The sequence below is a fragment of the Callospermophilus lateralis genome, chromosome 2, assembly GCF_048772815.1.
Source record: "Callospermophilus lateralis isolate mCalLat2 chromosome 2, mCalLat2.hap1, whole genome shotgun sequence".
NCBI classification, from domain to species: Eukaryota; Metazoa; Chordata; class Mammalia; order Rodentia; family Sciuridae; genus Callospermophilus; species Callospermophilus lateralis.
The window spans coordinates 189470731-189497059 of NC_135306.1; the positions used below are offsets into that span (position 1 = coordinate 189470731).

The 26329-nt window shown below is 39.4% G+C and overlaps 1 protein-coding gene across 1 annotated transcript in view; it reads left to right on the forward strand.

The window, feature by feature from the left end:
* Hsd17b12 (hydroxysteroid 17-beta dehydrogenase 12) overlaps positions 1-26185 on the forward strand; it is a 149881-nt gene extending 123696 nt beyond the window's left edge. Inside the window, exons 7-11 of the mRNA XM_076847071.2 lie at positions 106-140; positions 7287-7368; positions 8920-8985; positions 22680-22829; positions 23086-26185. Of these exons, the coding sequence (XP_076703186.1) occupies positions 106-140; positions 7287-7368; positions 8920-8985; positions 22680-22829; positions 23086-23190 (438 nt within the window). The 3' untranslated portion in view covers positions 23191-26185. The remainder of the gene's footprint in view (positions 1-105; positions 141-7286; positions 7369-8919; positions 8986-22679; positions 22830-23085) is intronic.
* The last annotated feature ends 144 nt before the right edge of the window (positions 26186-26329 follow it).

The following is a 26329-nucleotide window of genomic DNA, read 5'->3' on the forward strand; positions in this document are numbered from 1 at the left end:
GTCTGAGTGCTGAGTGGCTTTGTGATTCCCTTCTCTTGTGTGGGTGGGTGTCCTTCACTCTGTCGCTGTGTCCTCAGTCGTCATGTTTTGTTTGCTTTTTTGCAGATGACACGAGTGGTGCTGCCTGGCATGGTAGAAAGGTGAGTCACAAGCTCTCTCACACACACTGTGGATGTGGAGCTCATTATTATTTATAGGGAGAATCCTTTCTTTGAAAATTTCATTAAAGTGACTAATGAGCCCAGCCTCCATGTCTTAGTAGCAGGCGAGTCACACGGTGGAGTGTGAGTCACTGGAGGAGGCCTTTTCCACTCGACTCTTTATTTCCCTCTCAGGGTTGTGGTGGTTCCTTTAGATCAGGATTAAAAAGCCAGCCTGAGTCACCATCACTAACTCAATTGCCTGCTATTCTAAGGGGGCGGGAAGAGTTCCTGGGATATTCCTGGGAATGCCGTCTTAAAGCTGCCTCCTCTGAGAGCCCACATCAGTAGTTTCTTGAAGCAAATGCCTCTGGTTCTCCACTTCTTTCTAGGAGAATGGATGTATGAGGAGCTCAGGCATGTTAGGAAGTGATCCTAAGATCAGCAACCCCTGGAGGAACAGCAGGGTCCATTGGTCTCATCTGTGTTCCAGTTTGAATTGGGAATCACTGGGGTGTGCTGGATGGCTTCATTTTTTATGGAAGATCATGTGGTAGAACTTTTACAGCTAAAGTAACATGAAGTGTAAAATTATACTTAAGCTCTATTCCTCCCTTGGAAAAACCTCAGTGATGGCAAGGCCTCCAAAGAAAACCTTGAACCAGTCTGATCATTTGCTGAATTTAGGGCCTCATAATCATCCTTCCTCTGCAAATTGTTCCGAGTTTGGAAGAGAGCCAAAGAAATCCCAGCTTTGGAAAGGAAGGACCCGAGGACTGACTTCTGCTGAGGAGTTTCACGACCAACTCCTGGCGGGGATTAGGTTTCTTGGGGACCTCTATGTGCCAGGTGTTGTATTGACAATTTAATATGTGTTAACTCATGTAACTCTTAGAGATGAGGATCTACAGAGACTAATTAAGAAACTGTTGCTCAGCAAAGTTCTTTGTAAATCCATTTTATATATACTGTTTTGTGTGTTGTAGTAGTTTATTTTTGTAAATTTCCCTTTGAAACTTTCAAGCCACTTACAATTGGCTGCCAGCTGGAGTGTGCTGCTGATCTCCAGACAGGGAATAGTAGTGATCTAACCAGAGCAGAACCCTGGAAGAGGGCAAGTTGGGGAAGACAGAACAGAACTCATTAAGAATGAAAATTTGCCCATCATCTTAATTAAGGTTTAACATCTGCAGATGATATGGTATTATTTGAAGACAATAAATCCATCCATTAAAAAAATAGGTGGGTGGGGGGTGTAGTTCCGTGGAAGAATGCTTGCCTCCCACATGTGAGGCCCTGGGCTCAATCCCCATCACCTCAAAAAAATAATTAAAACAAAAACTTGTAAACCACAGAAGTATTATAAAAGAAAGTTTTGAGTATTTTGGTGAAAAACGTATCAGAAGGGATTATGGTTGTGAAATCATTTCACAAAACATCAAGTACTGGATACAGAGAGTCATAGAAATCTAGTCTTTTATATTAATTGAAAGCAATCCCCCAATTTGAGAGGTGAAAAAACTTATGTCCAGACAAATGGAGTGCTATAAAGTTAAATGACAGGTGAGTAAAGAATACAAATGTGAAGAGCTACGAACTTCACTGCTGTCTTGGAAGACCTAGCAGCCATTGTCAGTTATAGTTAGAACACTAGGTTAAACAAAAAAAAAAAAGTGTGAAGAAAAGAACTCATCCGTTTAACAGGCATTCCATTGAGTAAAATTTACTATGGAGCATTCCAAAGATAACTTATATCCTTGCCCTGAAGAAGTCAAGTTGATTTTAAACCAGAATTGAGAAGTGATCTGGTGGAAAGCCATCCGAAACTGTGGATGGAAACCGACATCATGGGGGCGATTGTGGTGCTTGCTGAGGACTAGTGAGAGATGGGCATGGATTCTGTGAATCAGAGCTTTTGATTAGGGGAAGCAATATCTACGTCCACTTGAGTTTAGGGAGTTGCTAAGTATATTCATCAGGATAGTTTAACTGCAGAACAGACAGTAGGTTTCACACAGTAAAGATTTATTTTTCCCTCACATCTTTCCCTAGTCGTTCAGGGATCTTAAGCTCCTTCCAGCTAAGGGCTCCATGATTGTTTAGGTTCTCCTCTGCATGAACATGAGGGAAGGAGAACCAGGGTGATTTTAGGGGGGTTTCATGGGCTAGCCTGGAAGTTGTATCCATCACTTCTGCCCATTTTCCATTGTTAAGAACTCAGTTGGTCACAGGCTACAGTTAACTACAAGGAAGGCCAGAAGTATTAGTTGTGTGTCCCAAAGAAAAGAAAACTTCAAGTGAACAGGTTACCTGAAAGCAGTCGTCTTACACATTATAAGTGGTTTCATTATAGCCTGCTCTTTACACCACCCCAAAATGGCCCGTTTCCTATAGCTGGATTGGTATCTCCATTGAGTAACAGCAGTATCCTTTAGAAAGAGGCTTTGTTGTTGTTGTTTTTTCCCTTTTCCTTTCATTGATTCTGCCTCTCATGTATGAGATTTTCCAAACCCTCTAGAACTATAGCCTAAGGCCAACTGACTATCACTAAACAAGTATCTATAATCAAACTAAGGTATCATTACCATAGAAGTAGAAAGTACATAATTGCATTACAGAGGAAACTCGGTCTCTCTACTTCCTTGGAATTATAAACATTGTGTACAGCTGGAGCCAGGAGGTGGTTGCCATAACAACCATGGAAAGGCTAAAAATAGCCTCTTTCATATTGTATTGCTTAAGGTGGAATTATGACATGTTATGGTGTTTTAGGGCAGGTAATTCTCTTTCATGTGTTAAATGTTTGCAAACTTTCTTCAACAAAGCAATATTGTATAATGTAAGTATTTGAATTGCTGGTTCTAATTATATACCTGACCCTATGTTCCAGGATTCTTTCCTGACATAGAACTCTATTTCAGTACGTTTCTCTTGTCTTCTGAGAGTCTCTGAGAACTCTCTACATCAAAGTCAGCATTTCGTTTGTTTTTTTAAAAAGAAATATATATAATATATATATATAAAAATAAAATGACCCTGTAAGAGCATGCTTATGTCCTCTCTGATAGGAAGTGGGAATGTGAATAACTATGATGGAGTCTCTTCTGCATATTCCCTCTGGTCTGCCATCAAACCCTGCACAAGGTAGCTGTCCCCACTGTGAGTGACCCAGTGGTTCCAGTTCTTCACAGTAGCATTTACACCTCCCCACCTCCACCTCTTCACCTGCAGAGTAGGGCAGTGCTGAGGTTTCCCCAGGAAGGCAGAAATCAGTGACTTACTTCAAAGGAGACCTATTGCTTCCTGTATGACAATAGTATTTTTTAAAGAGGTGAGAGCAAGGATACTACGAATGGTGGGACATTTGTAGGACAGAGGCTTGGCAGTTTTTTTTATTCAGGTGACTACTAAAGAGAGCCTATGGGAAACTGCACAGGTCTGAGGGAATTGTAGACCGCATAGCTATAGGAAGCTATAAAGGCCGGGTTCTAAATGTTATAGGGTTGGGTGAGTTTGCTTGGCATGTGGGAGGACTCATAATGGAAGAGAGGCGCTTCTTTAGCAGTTGAAATTTTTCTGCTTTGTTTTTGCAATATTTTAGTTCTAGTAGATCCTCAGTAATTTGCACCACTGAGACAGCACTGTGGACTGTTAGCGAGTAAGCAGTATGATGAATTAAAAATGTTGCACCACAGAAAATATTTCTTGACTTGTTTATTTGGATGTTTGTCATAACAAACTAGAAAATGTGCTGAAGTATGAGCAACATGAGTGAGTCTTCATTATAGAACTTCAGCAAAAAATTCTTAATGTACCTTCCAATCTTAGAATTATTCCCAAGTCCCTGGAAAATGAGAGATTAACCAGGGTTTTCTTTTATGTTTGTTTCTGTGTGCAATTAAGCGCAGCCCATTTTGTCCTTCTGCTTGATATAACAGAGTTGTCATGAGTCTAGCTGTGCCATGGAAACTGGTTTGACGTCACTAATTCTGCTTAGATGGAGGATTAGAGCTAGACAAAGTCGTTGATTTTAAAGACGAATCCTTTGTGCCTTCCAGTCCCAAAGGTTCACGCCCGTTTCAACATAAAGGATAGTGTATACAGTAGACAATCGAGACAAGCAGTACCAGTGTTATTTATGATTCAGACAAAACTAAGTTGAATAGTATTATCCTTGGAAAAAGAGTGAGACTGAGACAGAATTGTATGCTGTTGTGGGTGTGGGGAGGTTTTTGCTTGACAAATACGTGTTCTTGATGGTAGAACAGATTTGTAGAGGGGGTGCTTTCTCTGCTGTCATTTGGATATAATTGTAAATGCCGTCCTCTTCTTAGGTGTGATACATTCTCACTTTATGCAGCATCTGAATAGTCTTAAATTTGTTTGAACATTTTTTAAAATGCAAATACTGTGCTTTATACAAAGTAACCTAAAATTCTGACTTTTTGCTGAAAGTAACTTTATCCCCTAGAATTTTAAATCAGGGTAGAATACTTGGGAAACAAAGATCTTAGTTGCCTCAGGGAGTAAACAAGTGAAGGAGCATGGCTGTATGATTGTGACTTATTGCATTATTGATAATAATTTTTGAAAATGGGAAAGAAGCTTTTATTATCTTTAATGTTGGAATCATGGCTTCCTTGAATAAAATTTTTAAGAGCCTGTTGAATGAGTTCAAGATTTAATTTTTAAGAAGTATTTGATAACGTTAAACATACCTATAAAGGCTTTTAAATTGCTTTTTTTTTTTTTTTTTTGGCGAGAAATGAAGTAAGAAATGTAAGATTTTTGTTCAAGGGCAAACACAACCACCCCCTCTAGTGTGAGTGGAGTAGAGTACAGAATTCAGCTAACAAAACCCAGCAAAGGTAGACAGTGGCGTCAGTGAAAAAACATGATCTACATCTTCCTCAAACTGCCTTCTCTTTACTTGCTCTGTATGAGTGAGGAGATAACAATTCTTGTTTATATGAGAAAAAAGTTAAAATAAAAACTCACAGGGGTTCTTGGAGCACAGGACAGGGGTTCATTGGTCAGGATTTGGGGTTACTTCTTGGAAAGCACACCGTGGTGCAGACCACAGAGTCACTCTTTTAGCTTTCCCTTGATTGGAATCTGACCCTGCTTAAAGGTGATGCACTCTCATGTGTCGTAAATATGTATTTTCTCTCATTTTATAGATTTATTGAGATGCATCTTACATACCTTAAAAATCTGTCTATTTTAAGTGCATTGTTCAGTGGTTTTTAGCATATTCACAGAGCTGTGCAACCATCACCATGATCTAATTTCAGCATCCTAAAAATATGAAGATAATTTAAAGGTAAATTAATATTGTATTAAAAGCCTCCTGTAACAAAAGTGATTTTTATTCCATTTTTATCAAAAGAATTTCTTACAAATATAGATAAAATGAAATGACTAGGTGTTCATTGTTAATCAGTTTTTTTCTTTAATCTTAGAGGATTGGGTTCTAACTCCTGATAAAGTTACCTTAAAATTAAAAAAAGAAAAGGTTCTTCTGTTTCTGAGAGAGACAGAAGAAAAAAAAATACAAGAATGATGTAATTCATGCATCAATGGCTTTTTTCAAAACCCTTAATAGCATTTTTAAACTTAATCTTATTTCTATCACCAAACGTTAATGGATTTTACTGTTTAAAGATGTATGTATTACTAATAAGGACTTCACACACACACACCACAGAAATACACAAAGCACCACCAGCTTGTTTCCGGTGACACATGAAACTGAGGATCCAGACTTCCCTTTGATGGTTGGAGTGGCATCTTGCCTAGAGGCTGGCAGATGGAGCGGGTGACCTTTGGGGATTATTTCTTTTTCAGATTTATGTCTGAAATAACTTAGATGCCATTTAATCATGTTTCCTCTCATTTTGCCTAAAAAGGGTCTAGGTAGTCCCCCTTTTTAAAAATACTTTTAAAAAACAGGCTTTGGGGAAATAAATGGAGACAAAGAAGAATGAAAAACTGGTTGAAGCAAAGGAACCTGCTGTGGAGGACGGGACATGGGTGGGGTCAGATTTCAGTAGCTGAAGAAGAGGACCTCCAGTAGAAGAGGCTTGCCTGGCAGATGTTGGGCCCTGGGCTCCATCCCAACACAGGGAGAGAACCCCTCAGAAGAACAGAATGAGGGGAAGAGTTGGTCGTTAGTTCTAACATTCCTGAAGTCATAATTGCACGTATTTCCTACCAGCATGTGCTTGCTAACACCTAGTAGGCTCACGGCATTGCTTTTCTCAAACTATTTTTCATTTGCTTATAGAATTAGAAAATCCAGGTAACTTTCTGACTTTTAACTGGAAGTAGTCTCTAAAAGTTATAAAAGGAATCAAGCTTTGGCTTTTGGAAAAAGAATACATAAGTGAACTAGAGCCACAGAGTTTTGGAGTCAGCTTTTTGGTGCCCAAATATCTATAAACCAGGGAAAACATGAGGGCAGGACATTGCTATTTATTCATTGTCAGAGATTTTCTTAAGCACCTATTTGTTCCATACTCTGCATTTGCTTAGTGCTTAAAGAAAAGTGGGATTCAATTCCCAGAAGTTTATGATTTTGTTGAAGGGTAACATATTTTTGCAAATAAAGTGCTTTAAATACTAGAGCAAGCTAGTGTGGGATGATATTCCACAATAAAGGTGCATGTACGGAGCATCTATAAATGAGTGTGTGTGAGTGTGAGTGTGTGTGTGTGTGTGTGTGTGTGTGTGTGTGTGTGTGTGTGTTTCTGGAGATCAAACCCAGGGCCCAGTGCATGCTAAACACTTACTCTATCACTGAGCTACTTATCCTCAGCTCTATAAATGAACATTGTTGATGCTTTGACGAGAGAAGACCTCAGAGATAAGAGATCAGCTCAAGGAGAATAGGTCTGATCCCGTCGTGCTCTGGATTACTAAGACTGGGAAGTGAACTCACCGTAAAGAAGAGCTATTTTTGGTTTGATTGAATTACGCCTCATTCACTAACCAAGCATATCACTCACTGATGAAAGGCAGGGAGAGCTGTGTGTTAGAAGGGCAGCTATGTTGTTCTGTTTCAAATAGTTATACATCTCAGTCTACAGTTCACACACAATTGTGTATGTGATTCATTCCATTGACTTGGCACATTTTCCTTTTTAGGTCTAAAGGTGCAATTCTGAACATCTCCTCTGCCAGTGGCATGTTTCCGGTTCCACTGTTGACCATCTACTCTGCGACCAAGGTGAATTTGTTTTAGTAAATTTTAGTCATTATAAGACTAAGGAATGATTTTTTAATCCAAGTAATTAACGTAGACTTAACTTTCTTGAATATCTATTCTTGGCAATTTTCCAATGAATTAAGAGAAAAAGGAATACCCCCATGAACTTTGGGGAAGCCACAGCTGGAGACATACTGATAGGTGTAAACTTACAAATGGGACAACAGCACATCAGAGCTGCTGGTGCTTGTTTTCCTCCCAGTTATTTACTGGTTTTAAAAGTGATACTGTGCTTTCCATGGAGAGCTGGCCTGGGCTAGTTACTCTCTTAATTAGAACATGATGCTAATGAGTCTGAGATTGGAGGTTTGCTATGTGAATGAGTCAGTTTCACACAGCATAGAAGAATTGCATCCAGTCAGCACATAAATGTATGCAGTATGCCAACCTAGACTGGGGAAAGTGTAACGTTCTGTCACATTATGCAGAATTCACAGATATACAGTGTCACTTCTGGGGTGTGAACAAGAATTTTCCAGACTTTGTGTAATTTGTCATAATTTCGTACAACATCTCCATTCACCTCACATTACTGCTAGGATAATAATATATAGAATGCATCTCTTCTGCCCGCATGTCAGTAGCATCATGTTCCAATACATTATTGAGCATGGAATACATTTCCAAAGGGAAAAATGACTATTTAGATGTTGAAGTTAAATAAGCTTTTGGGGGAAATAAGCAACTTATAATACATAGTAAAAACTTGCTACATGCCAGTGAAGGAAAAGAGCAAACCACTTGCATCCTTTTTCACTTGAAAAACCTCAGTCACTACTTTCTTTTGAAGAACCTTGACACCACCCCATAATCTTTGCAATGGACTTGCTTTCAGTATCTCTGAAACATACCATAGACATGTTTACAATGATGGCATGTGTTGGAAGTGATCGGTCAACTTCAGTTTCCTGCCTTTCCCCATGGATGCAGACTGTTGCAATTCAGACCTTCATGGAGTCTGTATTGGTACTTTGCATTTCAGATTCCAGCTTGAGTTCACCTTTGAGAAAGGGCCCATTAAAGTCAACGGATAGATTTAAAGTTGCATTATTTATCGGAAGATGGACTCTCACTTTCATCTCTGTGCTCCTTGGATTTTGCCACCCTGAAGCATCCAGAGGATTCTTGCTCTTCTCCTTTTCACAACAGAATCGCCCATAGGAGAGAATTCATATTGTGTTTCTGCTTATGTTACAAGTAGAGAGCAGAAATGCATCCTTTGTTTTAATAATATAAAAGTATTTTTTCTTAGAAAGTAATTTTTTGAAAAAAAATACAGACTAAGAAGAGCTTTTTCCAGTTAAATGAAAATTTTGGTCTGTAGGATTCATTTGGTGGCAGATAAAAATCACTTGAAGTTTGGAAGGCTTTTTTAAACATCTTTCCTGTGTTTGAAATGAAAGAATGATTAGAAATGATGGTGTTAAGTAGTTTATTACTTTTTGTTTCCATGGCTACAAATGAGGCAGATTGATGTAATGTGTTTTCTTCTCCCTCCCACCGCCTCCCTAGGCTTTTGTAGATTTCTTCTCTCAGTGCCTCCATGAGGAGTATAGAAGCAAGGGCATCTTTGTGCAGGTGAGTGGAGTTTGTTTCAGTGAAGTGTCCCTGTTTTTGTGTGGTTTCCACAGCAACAGTTGCTGTCTTGGCAACGAAAGAAAATCACATTCCTCAGTAAGTGAATGTGACGTTAGCACACCATTAAAGACATGGTTCTTTTCCCCTTATGCACCTAAGTCTAAATTTTAAAAAATCATTACCTAGAATTAAGTAGGGATACCTAAAGTAGAACTATAAAACAGTTGAAGCATAATTATTTTACATTCTTGTGGCTTAATTTTGAGGGAATCAGATTATGATAGCTCTTTTAAGTGGTAGTAAAATATGCCCAACATAAAACTTACCATGTTAATCATTTTAAGCCTGCAGTTTACGGCCATCGAGTCCATGTGCATTGCTGTGCACCTGTTGCCACTGTCCATCTCCAGAACAAGTGCATCTTCCCAAACTGAAACTCTGTGCCCACTAAACACAAGCTCCCAATTTCTCCCTCTCCTCAGACCCTGGCAACCACTATTATACTTTCTATCCTTCTGAATTTGTCTACTCTTGATACCTCCTATGAGTAGAATCATACAGAGGTTGATCCTTCAAAATAAATCTCTTAGAGTATCTTAGTTTCCTTTTGCTTAGCAGAATATCCATCTCGAGGGTTCATCCATGTTGAAGAATGTGTTAAAATTTCCTTCAAAGGCTTCTTTTGTATGTGTAGCACATTTTGTTTACCCACTCATGCACTGGTGGACATTTGGGTTGCTTCCACCTGTCAGCCATTGTGAATAATGCGGATATGAACATGGGTGTGCAAATATGTCTTTGAGACCATGATTTCAATTCTTTTGAATGTATATGCAAAATGGTATTGCTGGATCATATGGAAAATCTATTTTAAATTTTTTACTATGATACTGTTTTTCATATTGGCTACACTGTTTTACCTTCCACCAGCAGTATACAAGAGTCCCAATTTCTCCATGTACTCCTGAACATGTGCTGTTTTTGGTGTCTGTTTATTTATAAAGCCACGCAATAACCATAATAATGGGAGTGGTCTCTCCCTATGGTTTCAATTAGTATTTCCCTAATGATTAGTGATACTGAGCTCCTTTTCAGGTGATTACTGGCCATTTATATATCATCTTTGGAGAATGTCTATTCATGCCCTCTGCCCTTTTTTAAATTGTTTGTTTTTTTTTTTTTTGAATTGTAGTTCTTAAATCATTTGGACACTAACCCCTTATTAGATAATTTGCAAATATTGCTCCCATTCCATAGATTGCCTTTTTACTCTCATGGTGGTGTTTTATTTTACTTTATTTTATTATTATTATTATTATTATTATTATTATTATTATTATTATTCCAGTGATTGAACCCAGGGGTGCTTACCCAGTGAACCACATTCCTAGCCCTTTTTATTTTTTGACTCATGGTTTTGTTAAGTTGCTTAGAGCCTTGCTAAGTTGCTGAGGCTGGCCTTGAATTTGCAATCTTCCTGCCTCAGCCCCCCAAATTGCTGGGATTACAGGCATGCACCAACATGCCCAATTCCTTGGTAGTGTCTTATTTTAATTTTTTGTATTGGGCATTGAATTCAGGGGCACTTAACCACTGAGCCACATCCCCACCCACCCACCCTCCTTTTTTTTTTTTTTTTAAATATATAATTTACTTAGATACAGGGTCTCACCGAGTTGCTTAGCTTCTCACTGAGTTGCTGAGGCTGGCTTTGAAGTCTGGATCCTTCTGCCTCAGCCTCCCATGTTGCTTATTACAGGCATGTGCCACCACGCCCAGCTCTTGGAAGTGTCTTTTGTGCAACATTGATACAGTGCTGGTTATCTACTTTTTCTTTTATTTCTGGTGTCTTTGGCATCATATCCAAGAAATATCCATTAAATCCAATGTCATGAAGCTTTTACCCTATTTTATTCTAACAGTTTTATAGTTTTAGCTTATGTTAGGTCTTTGATCCATTTTGAGTTAATTTTTATATCGAGTTTAAAATTAAACCTTTGAGTTTATTATGTCGTTAGTAGATGAGGCAGATTGATGTAATGTGTTTTCTTCTCCCTCCCACCGCCTCCCTAGGCTTTTGTAGATTTCTTCCCAGCAGCCCGGGAGGTTGAGTACAAAAAGCCAGCCTCAGCAATGGTGAGGTGCTAAGCAACTCAGTGAGAACCTGTCTCTAAATAAAATATAAAATACTTTATATTTTATAGGCTGTGAGAGGACATAAACAGTGGGTTTTATGAGTACCTATCTCATGAGCTATTGTTTAATCCAAAGAAATAATGGCTCCCAGTGTTTCCATGCTTAGGCACATTTAAAAAAATATTGGGCAGAAGTTGCAATTACAGCCTTTTTTCTTGCTCCTGCCCATCACCTAACCTAGTGTGCATATACCTAGTTCTTAGTATGGCTTTCATTACTTTGAGCCTTATATTTTGCTTTTTCAATGATCAATCAAAATAATTGTATTTTGAGTGGTTACTTTTCAGAGACACTGCTAAGCATTTTATTTGCCTCACTTCACTCCATTTCATAAGGATCTCAGGAGATAGTGTGACTATCATCTTTTTGGCTGGAGATATAGCACAGTTGGTAGAGTGCTTGCCTCGCATGCACAAGGCCCTGGGTTTAATCCCCAGCACCACAAAAAAATAAATAAATAAAAATTTAGTAAAAGGGGCTGGGATTATGGCTCAGTGGCAGAGTACTTGCCTAGCATGTGTGAGGCACTGGGTTTTATCCTCAGCACCACATATAAATAAATTAAAAATAAAGGTAAGGTACATCAACAACTAAAAACTATAAAAAAAAAGATTTAGTAGATTATCATCTTTTTAAAAAGTTGTAAGAAATCAAGGCTTTAAAAGAATAAGTTATTTGTCCATTTTGAACCAGGACGCAAATCTGGTCTGTTTGGCACCAAAGCCCGTGTTCTTACCCACTAAGCTACTTGCTCTGGGTCTATAAGACATCACTGAACACTTATTGGATCATCTGTGTTTGGGAAGTGATGGAGCCAGAAGGTGCTTGGCTTCTTGGTTCCATTTCATTCTTTATATCCGCACATAAACAGGATAGATCTAAGTGCCGTCTAGCTCTAGCTGCTAACCCTTTTCATTCTGGTAGGTACTGGGGCCAAATCACCTATCATAAGAGTGAGTGGTAATGAAAGGAAGGGTATGTTGAATATTTCCTCATTTTCCAGGCCCACGGAGAGCCTGCTTGTTCTAAATTTCTACCTTAGCTTTCATCCAAAGGATGCTTAGATGTCAGAGCCACTTAGTATAACAGCTTCTCATATGTTTAAGGTGCATTGGGGAGGACAGGGTATGCTAGAGTCCTGGACTTTTTTTGTGTGTGTGTGGCGGGAGGAGATACTGGGGATTGAACTCAGGGGCACTTAGCCACATCCTGAGCCCTATTTTATATTTTATTTAGAGACAGGTTCTCACTGAGTTGCTTAGCACCTCACCATTGCTGAGGCTGGCTTTTTGTACTCGAATTCTCCTTTCTCAACCTCCGAGCTGCTGGGATTACAGGTGTGTACCACCTGGAATTTTTATTGAACTCTTCCATACTCTCCTTACTGCCTTCCTTGACACCAGACATTATAATGCTTGTAACTCAAAACTGCTATGTGGATTTTGGTAACAAGGAAACAAATGAAGCACTTTTGGGGGACACATCAAGAAGGATGGCATCAATTGCTATCCAATGTTACATTTTTCCCCCAATGAATCTATAATAGTCATACTATTTGTTTAATAATTTTTAAAGACCCACTGAAATTAGGCAAGAGCCTCAAAGTTTATTGGTGAGTTACCTGTAGACAACAACCAGAGCTGCAGATGTTTCAGTGACCCAAGGGGCAGTCGGCCTTGTGAACGCAGATGAGCAATGCCTGAAATTCTGCTCATAGACAAAACTGTCTCCTCTCTTGTTTCCTCCCTCCCTCCCTTCCCTCCTCCTTTCCTTCCTTTCTTCCTCTTCCTTCCTTCCACCAGGGATTAAACTCAGGACATTTTACTACTGGTTTAGTCAGCTTTTTTGCTGCTGTGATTAAAAGGACCCAACCAGAATAATTTTAGATGAGGAAAAGTTTATTTGGGGGCTCACAGCTTCAGAGGTCTTAGTTCATAGAAAGCTAGCTCCATTCCTTGGGGCTCAAGGTGAGGCAGAACATCATGGCAAAGAGTGTGGCATAGAGAAGCGGTCACATGATGAGCAGGAAGCAGAGAGAGACTTCATTTGACAAATACAAATTTATATCCCAAAGCCACACCCCAGTACCCCACCTCCTCTAGCCACACCCTACCTATTCAGTTACCACTCAATTGATCCCATCTGGGGATTATTTACTGATTGGGTTAAGGTATTCTCAACCCAATTATTTCCCCACTGAACCCTCTTACATTGTCTTACACGTCAGCTTTTGGGGGGGCACCTCACTTCCAAACCATAACAACCGCAAAACTACAGTCTTTTTTATTTTGAGACAGAGTCTCACTAAATTGCTGAGACTGGTCTCTAGCTTGCAATCCTCCTGCCTCAGTTGCCCCCACCTCGGTTCCTGGAATCACAGGTGTACACTGCTATGCCGGGCTTCTCTCATTTTCGTAGCCTGTTATCCTCAAAGATTTTTTTCTCCAGGTTCTCTTCTCATTAATCTGGTATGACTAGAAATTACTACAAAAATACAGTATTTGTCTTCTGAAATATTTTACTTTGATAAACTTTCATTTTTGCTTTATAATGAATTCCAAATTATTTAATTTCATCAATCATTAGCTTTCTTCACATGAATTTATTTGAGATTTAAACTTAGAATGAATTTGGTGAAGGAAAGCACAGTTGTCAGGTTGTATGAACCCATCAGAATGCTGAAGGAGAATAAAAGAAGGACCTCATATTAATTCTGATGAAAGGAGCAAATAAATCTGGTCTAAATGAAACTTCAGAGTTTAAAATTATTGGGTTTTCTTTGGTGGTGTTTTATGTCTCTAAATTTTGGGGCTAGAAGTATTTGTTAGCTGATTCCACCTCCCACTCCTTCTCACATATTTTTTTGTTAAAATACAAATCAGATAATGTTGCTTTCCTTCACAGTTCTCAAATGGCTGTCCCTGAGGCTTAAGATTAAATTCACTCTCCGTGGGACCATTGTCTTTCTTGACACCCTGTCATCTTCCCCTCTCTTCAGGCCAGAGTGGACACTGGTGTCCAGTACCTTCTCTGCCCTGTGAACTACCCATGACTGGCTCCTCCTCTGGCATTCGTTTCCCCAGCTCCTCTCTAAGTCCATGCCACATGTCCTCCCAGTGCCCTTCATTCCTGAGCCTTGTGACCCTTGTCCTTCTTTCAAGGCTCTGGTCACAGTTCACCTACCTGGAAATCCTCGTCTCTGCCCCGTGGCACACATGGCACTTCTGCCTGCTGTTCTCTGGCTCTCTCTCTCTCCCCCACTTCCGTGTGTATCTTGTTTGTCCCTGTACTGCTAATGGCACATGAACCTTCTGTTTCACTAGAGACCTGCCCTTTGCCTGGTCTCTGGTTTAGGCATGCTCATGCTTTGTGACACAGTCATTTGTTTCAAGGGCCTTTTGAGCTTCTTGTGTTGCTCCCATGGATTTCTGGTCTTCAGTTGTGGGTGGCTTCTGGGCGAACGCTGTGATGCAAAGTTTCAGGTTTCGTCTAATCTTTGGAAGAACAGGTATCTTTTTAGATCTGCCTCCTTGTGAATGTCCATCAGATTACTCTTTTGTAGAAGAAGGATAGTTTTCAAATTCTAGATTGTTTTATATTACTTTCTTATTAATATTTTCATCTTGCTTCTCCCTCCCCATCCTTTTCTCAACTTGTTTCCTATAATTTCTGAGACTACCTGTTGAGAATTCAGATTTGCCAGCTGGGTGCAATGGCACATGCCTATAATCTCTACAACTGGGAGGCTGAGGCAGGAGGATCGAAAGTTTAAAATCAACTTTGGCAACTTACTGAGACCCTGTGTCAAAAAAAACAAAAGGGACTGGCAATTTGCTCAGTGGTAAAGCGCCCCTGGGTTCAATCCCTAGCACCAAGAAGAGAGAGAGAGAAGAGAATTCAGATTTGCCATTCTACGGTCATTTCGTGGAAATGTAAATAAACAGCAATACCCTATGTAGTGGTGCACACCTGTGGTCCCCACCACTTGAGAGGCTGAGGCAGGAGACCAACTTGAGCCCAGGGGTTCAGCCTGGGCAACCTGGCAAGACCCCAGCCTTTCACAAAAAAGGGAAAAACAAAAAAGCAGCAGCAGCAGCAACAAGAAGTTATACATAAATGCCCTGGAGCTGAATTATGAGCCTGATAGACTATTGAATTCGAAGACAGAATGAGGATGAAAAGAACATTCTTGGGTAAACCTTATCAAAAGTGTATTCTGTTGATGAGGACTATTGGCTCTCATTGTTACCTTATAATTAAAGATTAGTCAAAAAAAGTTATACTTAATCTTTCAAAAAGCCAAGTCAGGATTTGTCTGATTTCACTGATCTGTTATTTAAATTCCCTTAATCTGGAGTATGTCCACACCTTTCTTTGTCTTTCATGTCATTAACATTTTTGAAGAGCACAGCACTCCTCCCCCATTCTTGTTTACTGAACATTTCTCATTTGGGCTTATCAGATGTTTCCTCCAAGTTAGGTTCTGATGATACTTTCCTGTCCAAAATACTACATTTGTGATGCTGTGTCCTTCTCAAGACATCACACGGGGGAGACATAGCGTCATCTGCCCTCGTTGGTGTGGATTTTGACTCATTTCTTTCTGCCACACAGTTACTTTCATTTCCCTTTGATTAATAAGCAATCTGAGGAAAGACACTTTAAAACATGCAAGTATCCTGCTGTCTCTTGGGGTTTCCCTTAGATTTAGCATCCGGTGACGTTTCTTCATAGCCTGCCTTGTAAATACAAATCGGGACGCACTGCCTGGATATTTAGTCCTTTCAAAGCAAGAGGGCCCAGGGAAAGCACGCCCATCTCAGTGCTCCCTCAGTCCAGTCCATGCTGTGGTGCAGACTGCACTTGTCACCACGTGCTTTAGTGGCAGGGAGAAAAGGACACTGAACTCAGCCAGCAGACCAAGGTTTGAGTTCTGCTTTTACTGTTGAGTGATGTCTGACCTACAGAAAGTTGCTTCATTACTTTGAGGCTTAATGTCCCTTCTGGCAAGTGGGATAAATAAAGTGACGTATAGAGAAACGCTGTGAACTCAGAAATGGTACGTAAGTATGGAGAGGAGAGAAACTTACCTTTATTGAACATTTACAGTATGCCCGTTGTTCAGCTACTTATTCTCTCACTTGAGCTAGAGGTTGACCTAAACCCTTTTTACACATAGTAAACTAGGGGTCAATAGGAGGCATGTAACTTGCCTGAGGTCAGTTCTGTTTATCAGACAGCAAGTGCCTGCTATTTGAGAGATCCTTAGCCAGGCAGTGGAGAAAGAGGTAAAGAGGACATTGTCCTGTCCCAAAGGAGAGTGACAGAAGACAGATACTTAAGCATCATACACTTTAGTGAGGTATATATATTGTGTTCCAATTTTCTTCAGTCAAGAAATATTTCAAGGGTACCTTGGGTATCAGAGGCAAAAGGGCAGCTGGAGCCCTTGCTGTGGTTGAGTTTACATTAGTCAAAAGGAGACCACAGCAAACGGGCAAACGATCATGGATTCATGATCTGGTACAGTGGTACTGCTGTGAGGACGCTCAAGGAGGGCGAGGGCTCAAGCATGTGGGAAGGGCAGAGAGTGTTCCCATCTGGGTTTGTGGCCTGGGTTTGCGTAATTCTGAAGTCCCCTGTGTCTGCAGCGCCTCCCTGGCTCTCACAGGTGCTGCTTTGTGACACAGTTTTCTTCCCGAGCCCTGGGAAGCCAGTCTCTAAAGATGCTGTCAACCGGGAGACCATTTGCCAACTGAAACCATCCCTAAGGTTTACTTTGCCTGCCTCTTTGCCAGAGGAGCAGAGAAGAAGCAGGGAGAGACGTCTTGAACCCAGAGGGGGTGGCTGTAGGTTTCAGCTGCCCTGAAAATGAGGTGTTTTTTCTTATTCTTAGCAATAGATTACCAAAAAACCCACACCATGAAATTTGAACTTACCAACACAAAGAAATCCTTTGGGCCCCATTCCTTTAAGTTATCACCTTACAGTTCTTATGTCTTTTTTGTTTATGAGAATTGATAGTTTTATTAGCTCAGTTAAAAATGTGATTTTTAAAATCAGAATAGACTAAATTTGCTTTCATCTGTGAAATTTAGAAAATGAATAGGACAAACTAAAGGAGAAAACAAAATTCAAGGATTTAAAAAAAATGCAGTAGAGTTCTGTTGGGCTTCAAAGAGCTAATAAGGTGAATATTAAGAAATGGCTCCTGGAAAACACATATATCCACCCGTTTTTCTTGCTAATTGTCAGTGACAATAAAAGGAGGTAATAGAGTGTGTCTTTAGTGCCAATGGAGTCTAAACAGAGCTATGGAGCGACATAAAGATCCTCTCTGGAAATATTCAGATCTGGTCAATTGCACCCACTTTAACAGATGGCTTCAGAATAGCAAAATTAGATCACTGGAATGATGGAACTCCAACGAGGTGAGTCTCCATACATGTCAGTGATGATTTCCATCTATTTTTCTTGGTCTTTTACAACAGTGTTGCACCACAAGCTCTGTTAACCTACTCAGTCCCTCCAAACCACTAACTCTGTGTCCAGAGGGAAGATAACCAGATAGTTACCCCAGCAGTCAGATATTCTCTGTGGAAAATTATATTCTTGCACCTCTTACAGGATGTGAAGATTAAGCCAAATACTTTAAGTGGTCAAGATAGAATTTAAATCCAAGTCAGTCTGATTTCATCTAATGCTGATCCCCGCCCCCAGCCACCTCCTCCGCTACTCCACTGCCTCTTTCTCTCACCTCCCAAGTTCAATCCATAAGGAAGCCCTACGACTTTAATTTATCCTTGAAACATACCCACCTTCTGACCACTTCTCATGACCTCCACTGCTCCCGCTCTGACCTGAGCCACTATCTTACCCAGGATGCTGGTGCAGGATGCTCCCAGTCTGGCCTCCCTGTCCCTGTCCCCATGTTTGCCTGAAGCCCCTGCAGTCTGCTCACAGCAGCCAGAGTAATCAGAACACACAGTCTTCCATGGCTTCTCATTTTTTTCAGAGTAAAACCATGAGTTTTTATCACCTACAGTGTTCTCATTTCAAACTTCCACATTATCTTAAAGCCTACCCTCCCACTACATCTCTGCTCTCCTTGCAGTTCCCGAAATGCTCTGAGCACACACTCACCTCAGGGCCTTTGCACTAGCTGTTCCCCCTCAGTCTAAAAGGCTTTTGGCTGGCTTCCCTCCCTTCTTTCAGTTCTTTGCTTATGTGTCACCACATGGGAGAGGCCTTTGTTGATTTATCTAACTGCAGAAACAGCCTCCACTACCTATATCCTATAACAGTGTCCCCCTACTAAACATAAGCTCTGTAAGATTAGGGACTGTTTTGTGCACATTTATGTTCCTAGTGCCTAAACATTGTTCTATGTGCTCAGGAAATCAGTATTGTTAAATGAATGCCTGTTTTACAATTATACCATTTTTCCTTTCATTCTTTGAATATTGACATATAAATTCCACGTTTGGAGACAGGTTACTTATAGAATTATTTGCCAGCATTGGTCAAGTGTTTTCTTTGTGCAAAGCATGATATGTTGAATTCCTTTATTTTGAGCTTAAATGCCAAAATGTGTACCTATTTTTTATTGCCATGTAGCCAGAACTCTCTGCACCCTCAGAACAATTCCTTTTTCCCAACATTTTCTAGGCTATTTAAGGTTTTCTACCAATAAGATAATCAGGGTCCCTTTTGTAAGGAAAGCTGATTTCATTGTCTGCAAGTGGAGTAATACAAACTCCGGAACTATAGTGTATGTGTACAATTATTCAGGTTTTCTGAAGATTTCAGAAATAGAAGATGAATACACAAATTCAAGGAAGTGAAGTGCCCCTGATATATCTCATAGGAGCCTAACCTGTGCCTTAGGAATATGTGCTGGCCACACTGGTGAATTCAATCCCCAGAAACAGCAAATTAGACCCCCCAAGTCTAGAATCCCATATTGTGCAAATAGACTGAGGCCTGGAGTCCTCTTGTCCATGTTATCCCACACCCTTGCCAAGAATTGTTCTGTGATCATTTATAAATATGAGAAGGTGTATTTAGTACACAGTTGACTGCGCATAAAAGATGCTCAGTGGGAAGTCCCAGAATTCCATATTTGGCTCTTGAGTGTCTGCCGTGCAGCTTTGAGCATCCTCTTTCCCGCTGCTCCATGGCATTAAATGGTAGTAGCTTTCCTGCTCTGAACCAAGACCCCTCAACTGTTCTGTAAAGACCAGATACCGAAGCATTCTACTTGATTGGGGCGGGGGGGATAACCAAGTTGTTGCAGGGATGGATAGATAGATAAATAAATAAATGATTTTGGGGGAGGTGGGTACCAGGGATTGAATTTAGGGGCACTCAACCACTGAGCCACATCCCCAGCCCTATTTTGTATTTCATTTAGAGACAGGGTCTCACTGAGTTGCTTGGCACCTTGCTGTTGCTGAGACTGGCTTTGAACTCGCAATCCTCCTGCCTCAGCCTCCTGAGCCACTGGGATTACAGGCCATTAACAGCTTTTGCTTTATGACCTAACTAGTTATTTTCAGTTTAAGATTCTAAATTTGGGAAATCAGGATACTTGCCCGCATCTATTGCTGTCAAGGTCAGGTTGTTTCTGAGCTGGCAAAATTTGTATACCAACATGTTGAGCTTAAACAACTTCAAAATTTTTCTGCCCAGAACACTTCCCATAAAAGTATGTGTATCTTCTTGACCTGTTTCCCATGATGTTTTCCTGAGTAAAGACAAAAATGGAGCCAGGCGCAGTGGTGCACTAATCCCAGCAGCTCAGGAGCCTGAGGCAGGAAGATTTTGAGTTCAAAATCTTCTTTGCCTTTGTTTAGATAGATCATCTGGCTTAATCTTCACAGTATTTAAAATTTTGGTGTAAACTCTCATTATCACTTTCTGGTGTAATAATCTTATGGACCATAGCGGTAGAAAGGGCCCTAAATACTACTACTCTTCAGTGCTATCATATGAAACGGGTTTTTTGACAAGTTCTTTCAGTAGGTATTGATTGTGCCCCTACTGTATACCAGGTGCTGTTCTAAGCATTGACAGTACAGTGGCAAATGAGGAGGGTGTGTTCTAGAACTTGATACCATCCAGTGATTGGATGTAGTTTTGATTTTTTTTTTCACTGCTGTTTTGCCTCCTTCACACATTGCCAGTGTTTGAACTATATTACCTACTTCTTAGTTCCCTGAGAACATCATGTTCTTTCATGTCTCCCTATTTGTTTATATGGTGGGCGCCTCCACTTTGTTTAGGACTTAGCGCAAAAGCATCGTGTCAACCACCTTGATTTTAAACCCTTATGGAAGTAAATAAATACTCTTTACAGAAGAGAATTTGAATTTCTTAGTTGGGAAAACAATTGGACTTGGAATTCCTATGTGCATCTCTTGTCCCCTCCCCCCAGAGCCAGGGTCTTTTCTAGACTCTTAAGACAGTTTAGCTGAGTGATGAGTTAACTTGTGGCACCATCAAGTGGTTCAGTCAGGCAATGCAGTGTAATTTTCTTACAAGATCAAGAATCCAGTTTATGCCATATGCATATTAAAGGGGAGAGGAAGGAAGGGTGGATGGAAGAAAGGAACCAGAAATTATAATGCAATTGAAAAGTATAATTACCAGACCATCTGCATCTCAAGAGGCTCAGAACTTAACAGAATCTTAGCAGGTTTGATCTATATGTGGAAATGTTTTTTCAAATCCTCACTTTTTTTTTTTATAACCAGTAAATCAGAGACACAGAGATTAGAAAAGGTTTGCTTATGTTCCTTCATTATTTGAGATCAGAGTATAAACATATTTTCTGGGGTTTTGGGGTGCTCATCTTTGCTTGGTGAACAAACTTGACTTACCCATTGAACTCCACATTTTATACTTGGTGTCAGTGATAACCTTTGGGCTGTGCTTATATCCTCACAACAAAACTTTGGTTTTGAAATCAAAGTCTTTTTTGACCAAAAACAAAAAACTTACTCCTTAAGTGAGGGGTAAATGGATAACGATATTTCCTTAAAAACCCAAATTCTCAAACATTTTAAGTTGGATCAGATACTCATGTGCTTAGTGAAATTAGTTTACTTGGTGTAGGTTTGTGGCTTCAGGGATAAGAAAGAGAAAGAGGGAGAGTGACAGTGGCCAGTCCTGGGGTTCTAGACTCTGTTGGGTTGAAGTTTCAGGTTACATATCAAGAGTGGTGGGCTGTATTCTTTGACTTATACTTGGGGGTGGGAAAAATACAAAATGACAAAGCCTGCATATATACATAATGCCCAAGGGACAGGGAACCATTCCTTCCAGATCTTAGCAAGAAGGAAACCCATAATGGAACAGTCCTCAATTACATTCCTAATGTGGAAGTTTTGATTTTGACCACTACCTGTTGGAACGGATCCTCCTCTTTCGCAGAAGCCTCGTGGTGATTTATACCATTTATACCCTCTCCTTTCACACGAGTTGGACAGAGTACGTTCACCTTTGGTGAACTGCAATGCCCATGTTATTTCAAATTACAGAAGAAACCGCTTTTGTCACAACTCAGGACTCGTTGTAATAGGGTTTCCTGTTATGTGATTTTATGTTGAATCACATCCAAAATGTACCAAGCATAAGCAATAAATGACATTCATAAAATTCCTCTAAAAGCTCACATTCAGTTTTGTCAAACCCTATCTGTCCTGTCAGGTGTCTTTGTTGCTCAAGCAGTTTACGCATTGTTTATATAGTCTTTCCAACCACCTCATCCCCACCCCCACCCCCCCTCCCCAAAAAAAAAAAAAAGTTAAAAAGAAGTAGTCCTATCCTCTCGCTAGCAAAGTTTATAAAACTCAGAATCAGAATGCTAAGAAATTAGGGAAGAAAAGTGATAGTTTAAGGCTAAGAAAATGAAATATCTCTTGTAGGACTAAAGTTTATAGACCAAGCTTAATTCATAATAAATTATGGGGGAAATGAGTACCATCTCTTTAGAAGGATACAGTGTCAAAATTCTTACTTACTGGTTCTGCACACCAGTGTTCCATTCAGTCGGGTCATCCTCTCCCTCAGTCTCCACTCTCTGGATTGCTATCAGTACCTTCCTTTTCTTTCTTTTTTTAAAAAATATTTTTCTTTAGTTGTAGACAGACACAATAACTTTATTATTTATTTATTTATTTTTATGTGGTGCTGAGGATCGAACCCAGTGCCTCACAACATTAGGCGAGCACTGTACTGCTGAGCCACAACCCCAGCCTCAATGCCTTTCTTTTAAAGGTTCCAGACGGTGTGTTTCCATTTCTTTTTAATATTTTCCTCAGTCTCATTCTGTTTTATTCATAGATTGACTTACTACAGTTTGTTTTATGCTTCATGTGTTCTCTCAGGCTGTGTTTAGATGGCTGCTTTTCTTCTTTATCTACAGCTGTCAGTCAAGCATCACGTCAGTTTTGAGTTTGTGGGCTTCTGATCAGTGATATGTTTTGTCTTTCTAGAGTGTCCTGCCATTCTACGTAGCTACAAAACTGGCTAAAATCCGAAAGCCAACTTGGGACAAGCCCTCTTCAGAGACATTTGTGAAATCTGCAATTAAAACAGTAGGCTTGCAATCCCGAACCAATGGATACCTGATCCATTCTCTGATGGTATGTTGATTTTTAAGTCTCACATCAATACTTTCTGGTTTGGGGTTTTTCTTTCTCATTGAGTCACAAAACAGTGACACAAAATAGTATATATTGTTAATCTAACAGGGCATCTGTGTATTATTTTAAACTGTACACCCAAGAACTTTAAAATCTACCTGTAAGTAAAATAACAATTTAGTAACATCAGGTTATCGGCTTCAATTAGCCCAGATTGTATGCTATAATTACATATCTCCCCCATTTCTTTCTCTAGGGCTCAATAAACTCCATCCTGCCTTCTTGGATTTATCTTAAAATATCCATGGGTCTCAACAAGTCCCTGAGGGCTCGCTATCTGAAGAAAGCCAAGAAGAACTAAACGTCATCCCACAGCCAGATGCTTCTGCCTGTGCACGTTCGCTGCAGGGCACCCACCAGTCCCCAGAAGCTGCTGTTGTCATTGTAGCAATTGCTAACCTGGCCAAATGTTGTCATGATTTGGAGGAAAAAAGAAGTTGCTTTTAGAAGTTCCCGACACATGTTCTGGATTCCACCAGAACTAATTTTGAAGTTTAATATAAACACTCATATAAAATGGATGTAGAACTCATATTACCAAGAATAATTTAATAGGAAAAAACATGATTATAGCAAATCACAGAATGACAAACATAAAAGCCATCTGTTCCATCTGGCCCCAAAGTCAGTGATCATTATTATATTTTCTCTGAAAACATACCATAAAATATAATAACTAGCAATTCTTTTTTTCCTTTTTTTAAAATATTTTACTCTTTGAGGGAATGGGGATTAATTAATTTGCTTGTTGATGACAGTAATGATTTTGAAAAAATGGGGAATTAATTTGCTTATTGGTGGCAAATTTACCTAGATCTCTATAAGGTTTTCTAAATGTATATACCAATTTATGTGTTTATATGGAACTATTCCTTCTAAAAAGTATAATTATGAAAGAGGGAATTATTTCTGACATGTAAAGCCCACTAAAATAAGCTTTATTATAACATGTTATTTCTTCTCAGTTTACACAAATGTAAATACTGAAACTGTGCAGTATGATTGAATTATAAAGATAAGTGGACCAAGGCTGGGGTTGTGGCTCAGTGGTAGAGTGCTTGCCTAGTACGCATGAGTCACTGGGTTCGATCCCCAGCACCACATTAAAAAAAAACTAAATAGTGTACAATGAATCGAAAAGCTTTCTGCTGTCATGTAGAACTGATTAGAACTAATACAAAATAAGTTTTTTAAAAACGAAGTTTAAAAAAAATAAAGGCATATTAAAAAAAAAAAGATAAATGGACCAAAATGTACATTGAGGCTGACCATCCCTATGGTACCACTGACACCCCAACTCAGGACCTGCACAGACCCCAGCCTTCTTTGTTTTCGCTCTGCACCAATATTGCTCACATGTATGAGAACAGACTACTTAAATAATAATGGCTATCATGGAAATGGCATTGTACTTCTTAAATTGGAACCCTACAGTACTAATACAATTAGCTTTAATAAAAGGTGATATAACCATGGGTTGAATGAAAGCATATTTTTTTGTTCTAGAAACTTAAGATCATATTTATGTTGGCTTACATAAGACTGACTTTTATCCTGCTTCAAAATCTATAGGGATGTCACTGAGGAAGAATTCAATACTGTGAAATACGCAGCACAGAAAGGTGGGCCTTTATCTAGGCTGTGTCTCCTAGTTTTAAGCACCAGTAAATTTGTAAAAAGAAAAGAAAAAAAATTAAATTGGGTTAAGTGTTTCTGGCTATTAATTTTGCCAGTTCAGGACTTAAAAAGAAGGAAAAAAAAACACACACACACACAGAAATTACCATCTTCTGGGCTGGGGTTGTGGCTCAAAGGTAGAGCAGTCACCTAGCACACGCAAGGTCCTGGGTTCAATCCTCAGCACCACATAAAAATAAATAAATAGAATAAAAGTATTGTGTGCAACTACAACTGAAAAATAAATATTAAAAAATTACCATATTATATCAGAATCATCATGGAAAAGAAAAGGTATTTTAGCACTCAAAAAGTAGGAAGAACATAATACAAGAAAAAAGGATAGTCACTTAAATAAACGTAGTTTTATTCAATTTAAAACACATCCTTTGCCTTTTCCCCCTCTCTCCTCTTACTACAGAGATAGTGACACCGCAATGACCTGGACAGTATTTTATATGCTTTTACACATTGGTTGATTGGCATGGTTGTTTTTGAGGAAAGGTGGAAGATAGGACCTGGGGGTAAATACATGAGGAATTGGTTGGCAAGACCAGTATACTGCAAGATACAAAATGCTTCTTCTGTTATCCCAGTTAGAAAATAGTTTGCACAGACATGCAAAATATATCTCAATTGGCATTAGAGAAAGTGTCTTAAAACAAAGGTTTGTACAATTCTGATTGCCCTAATGTGAGTCGCACAAGCACTTGGAATAAATAAGTAACTGTGAAGTGATATTGTTAGTCTTCCATTTTCTCAAATGGTCTTGCCCTAAAAAGATGAATTATAAGTTCTCATTTTACTTATTTCATTGAAATGTAATAATAGAACTGAACTTTATATAGTGAATGTTAATCCGAATATGATTCAGTGTGTAAAAGATTTACTGTGATATTATTTTATAGGAATGAAATGAGCTTTAGTACTATAATTTCTTATCTCCATTGACACCAGAAGTAAGCTGAGATTTCAGTGGTCCTGCATTCTGTTTCTTTACTCTGTAGTTTACCAGTGTGAAAGCAAATGATTGAAGCTTTTCAGTATGTTTTCAGTATGTTGGAAACAATTTAGTTTAAAATTTTTTACTTTGTGGTATTCTAATATCTTTAGCATATTTGTACTGCTCATTTCATTGTGCAAAACATGTAAGTATGGACAATTTAAATTCCCTCATTGAAAGTTGTTATGGTTTGAATATGAAGTGTCCCCCCCCCCCAAAGATGCATATGATGAATGCTTGGTCCCTGATGCAACAGTTTTCAGAGTGGGGTTTGGGGGAAAGGATTGGATCGTGATGACTGTGACCTCATCAGTGAATTAGCCCATCGAGGGATTCCTAGCTGTGAAAGGACTATTGGAACGTGGTGGAAACTACAGGAGGTGAAGCCTCGTTGGAGGGACTGAATCCTTGAGGGCATGCACTTGGAGACTCTGTCTTGTCTCTTTCTCTGCTTTCTAGCCACCATGAGATAAGCAGCTTTCCTCCTCCCTCACCCAGGGCCCTCACCTAGCTATCTGCCTCACTTCAGTACCAAAGCAATGGAACTAACCAACTATGAAGTGAAACCTCTGAAACCCTGAGCCAAAATAAATTCTTCCTCTTTTGTTTTTGTTAAGCATTTTGTCATAGTATTGTAAAGCTTACTAACATAGAAATATAATTATTTTTTCTACTGAGATATATTTGGAGGCATCTAGAAATATAATATTGTATTTAGCATGGACACAAAGAATTTTTAATGTGAGTGGTGTACTACAAC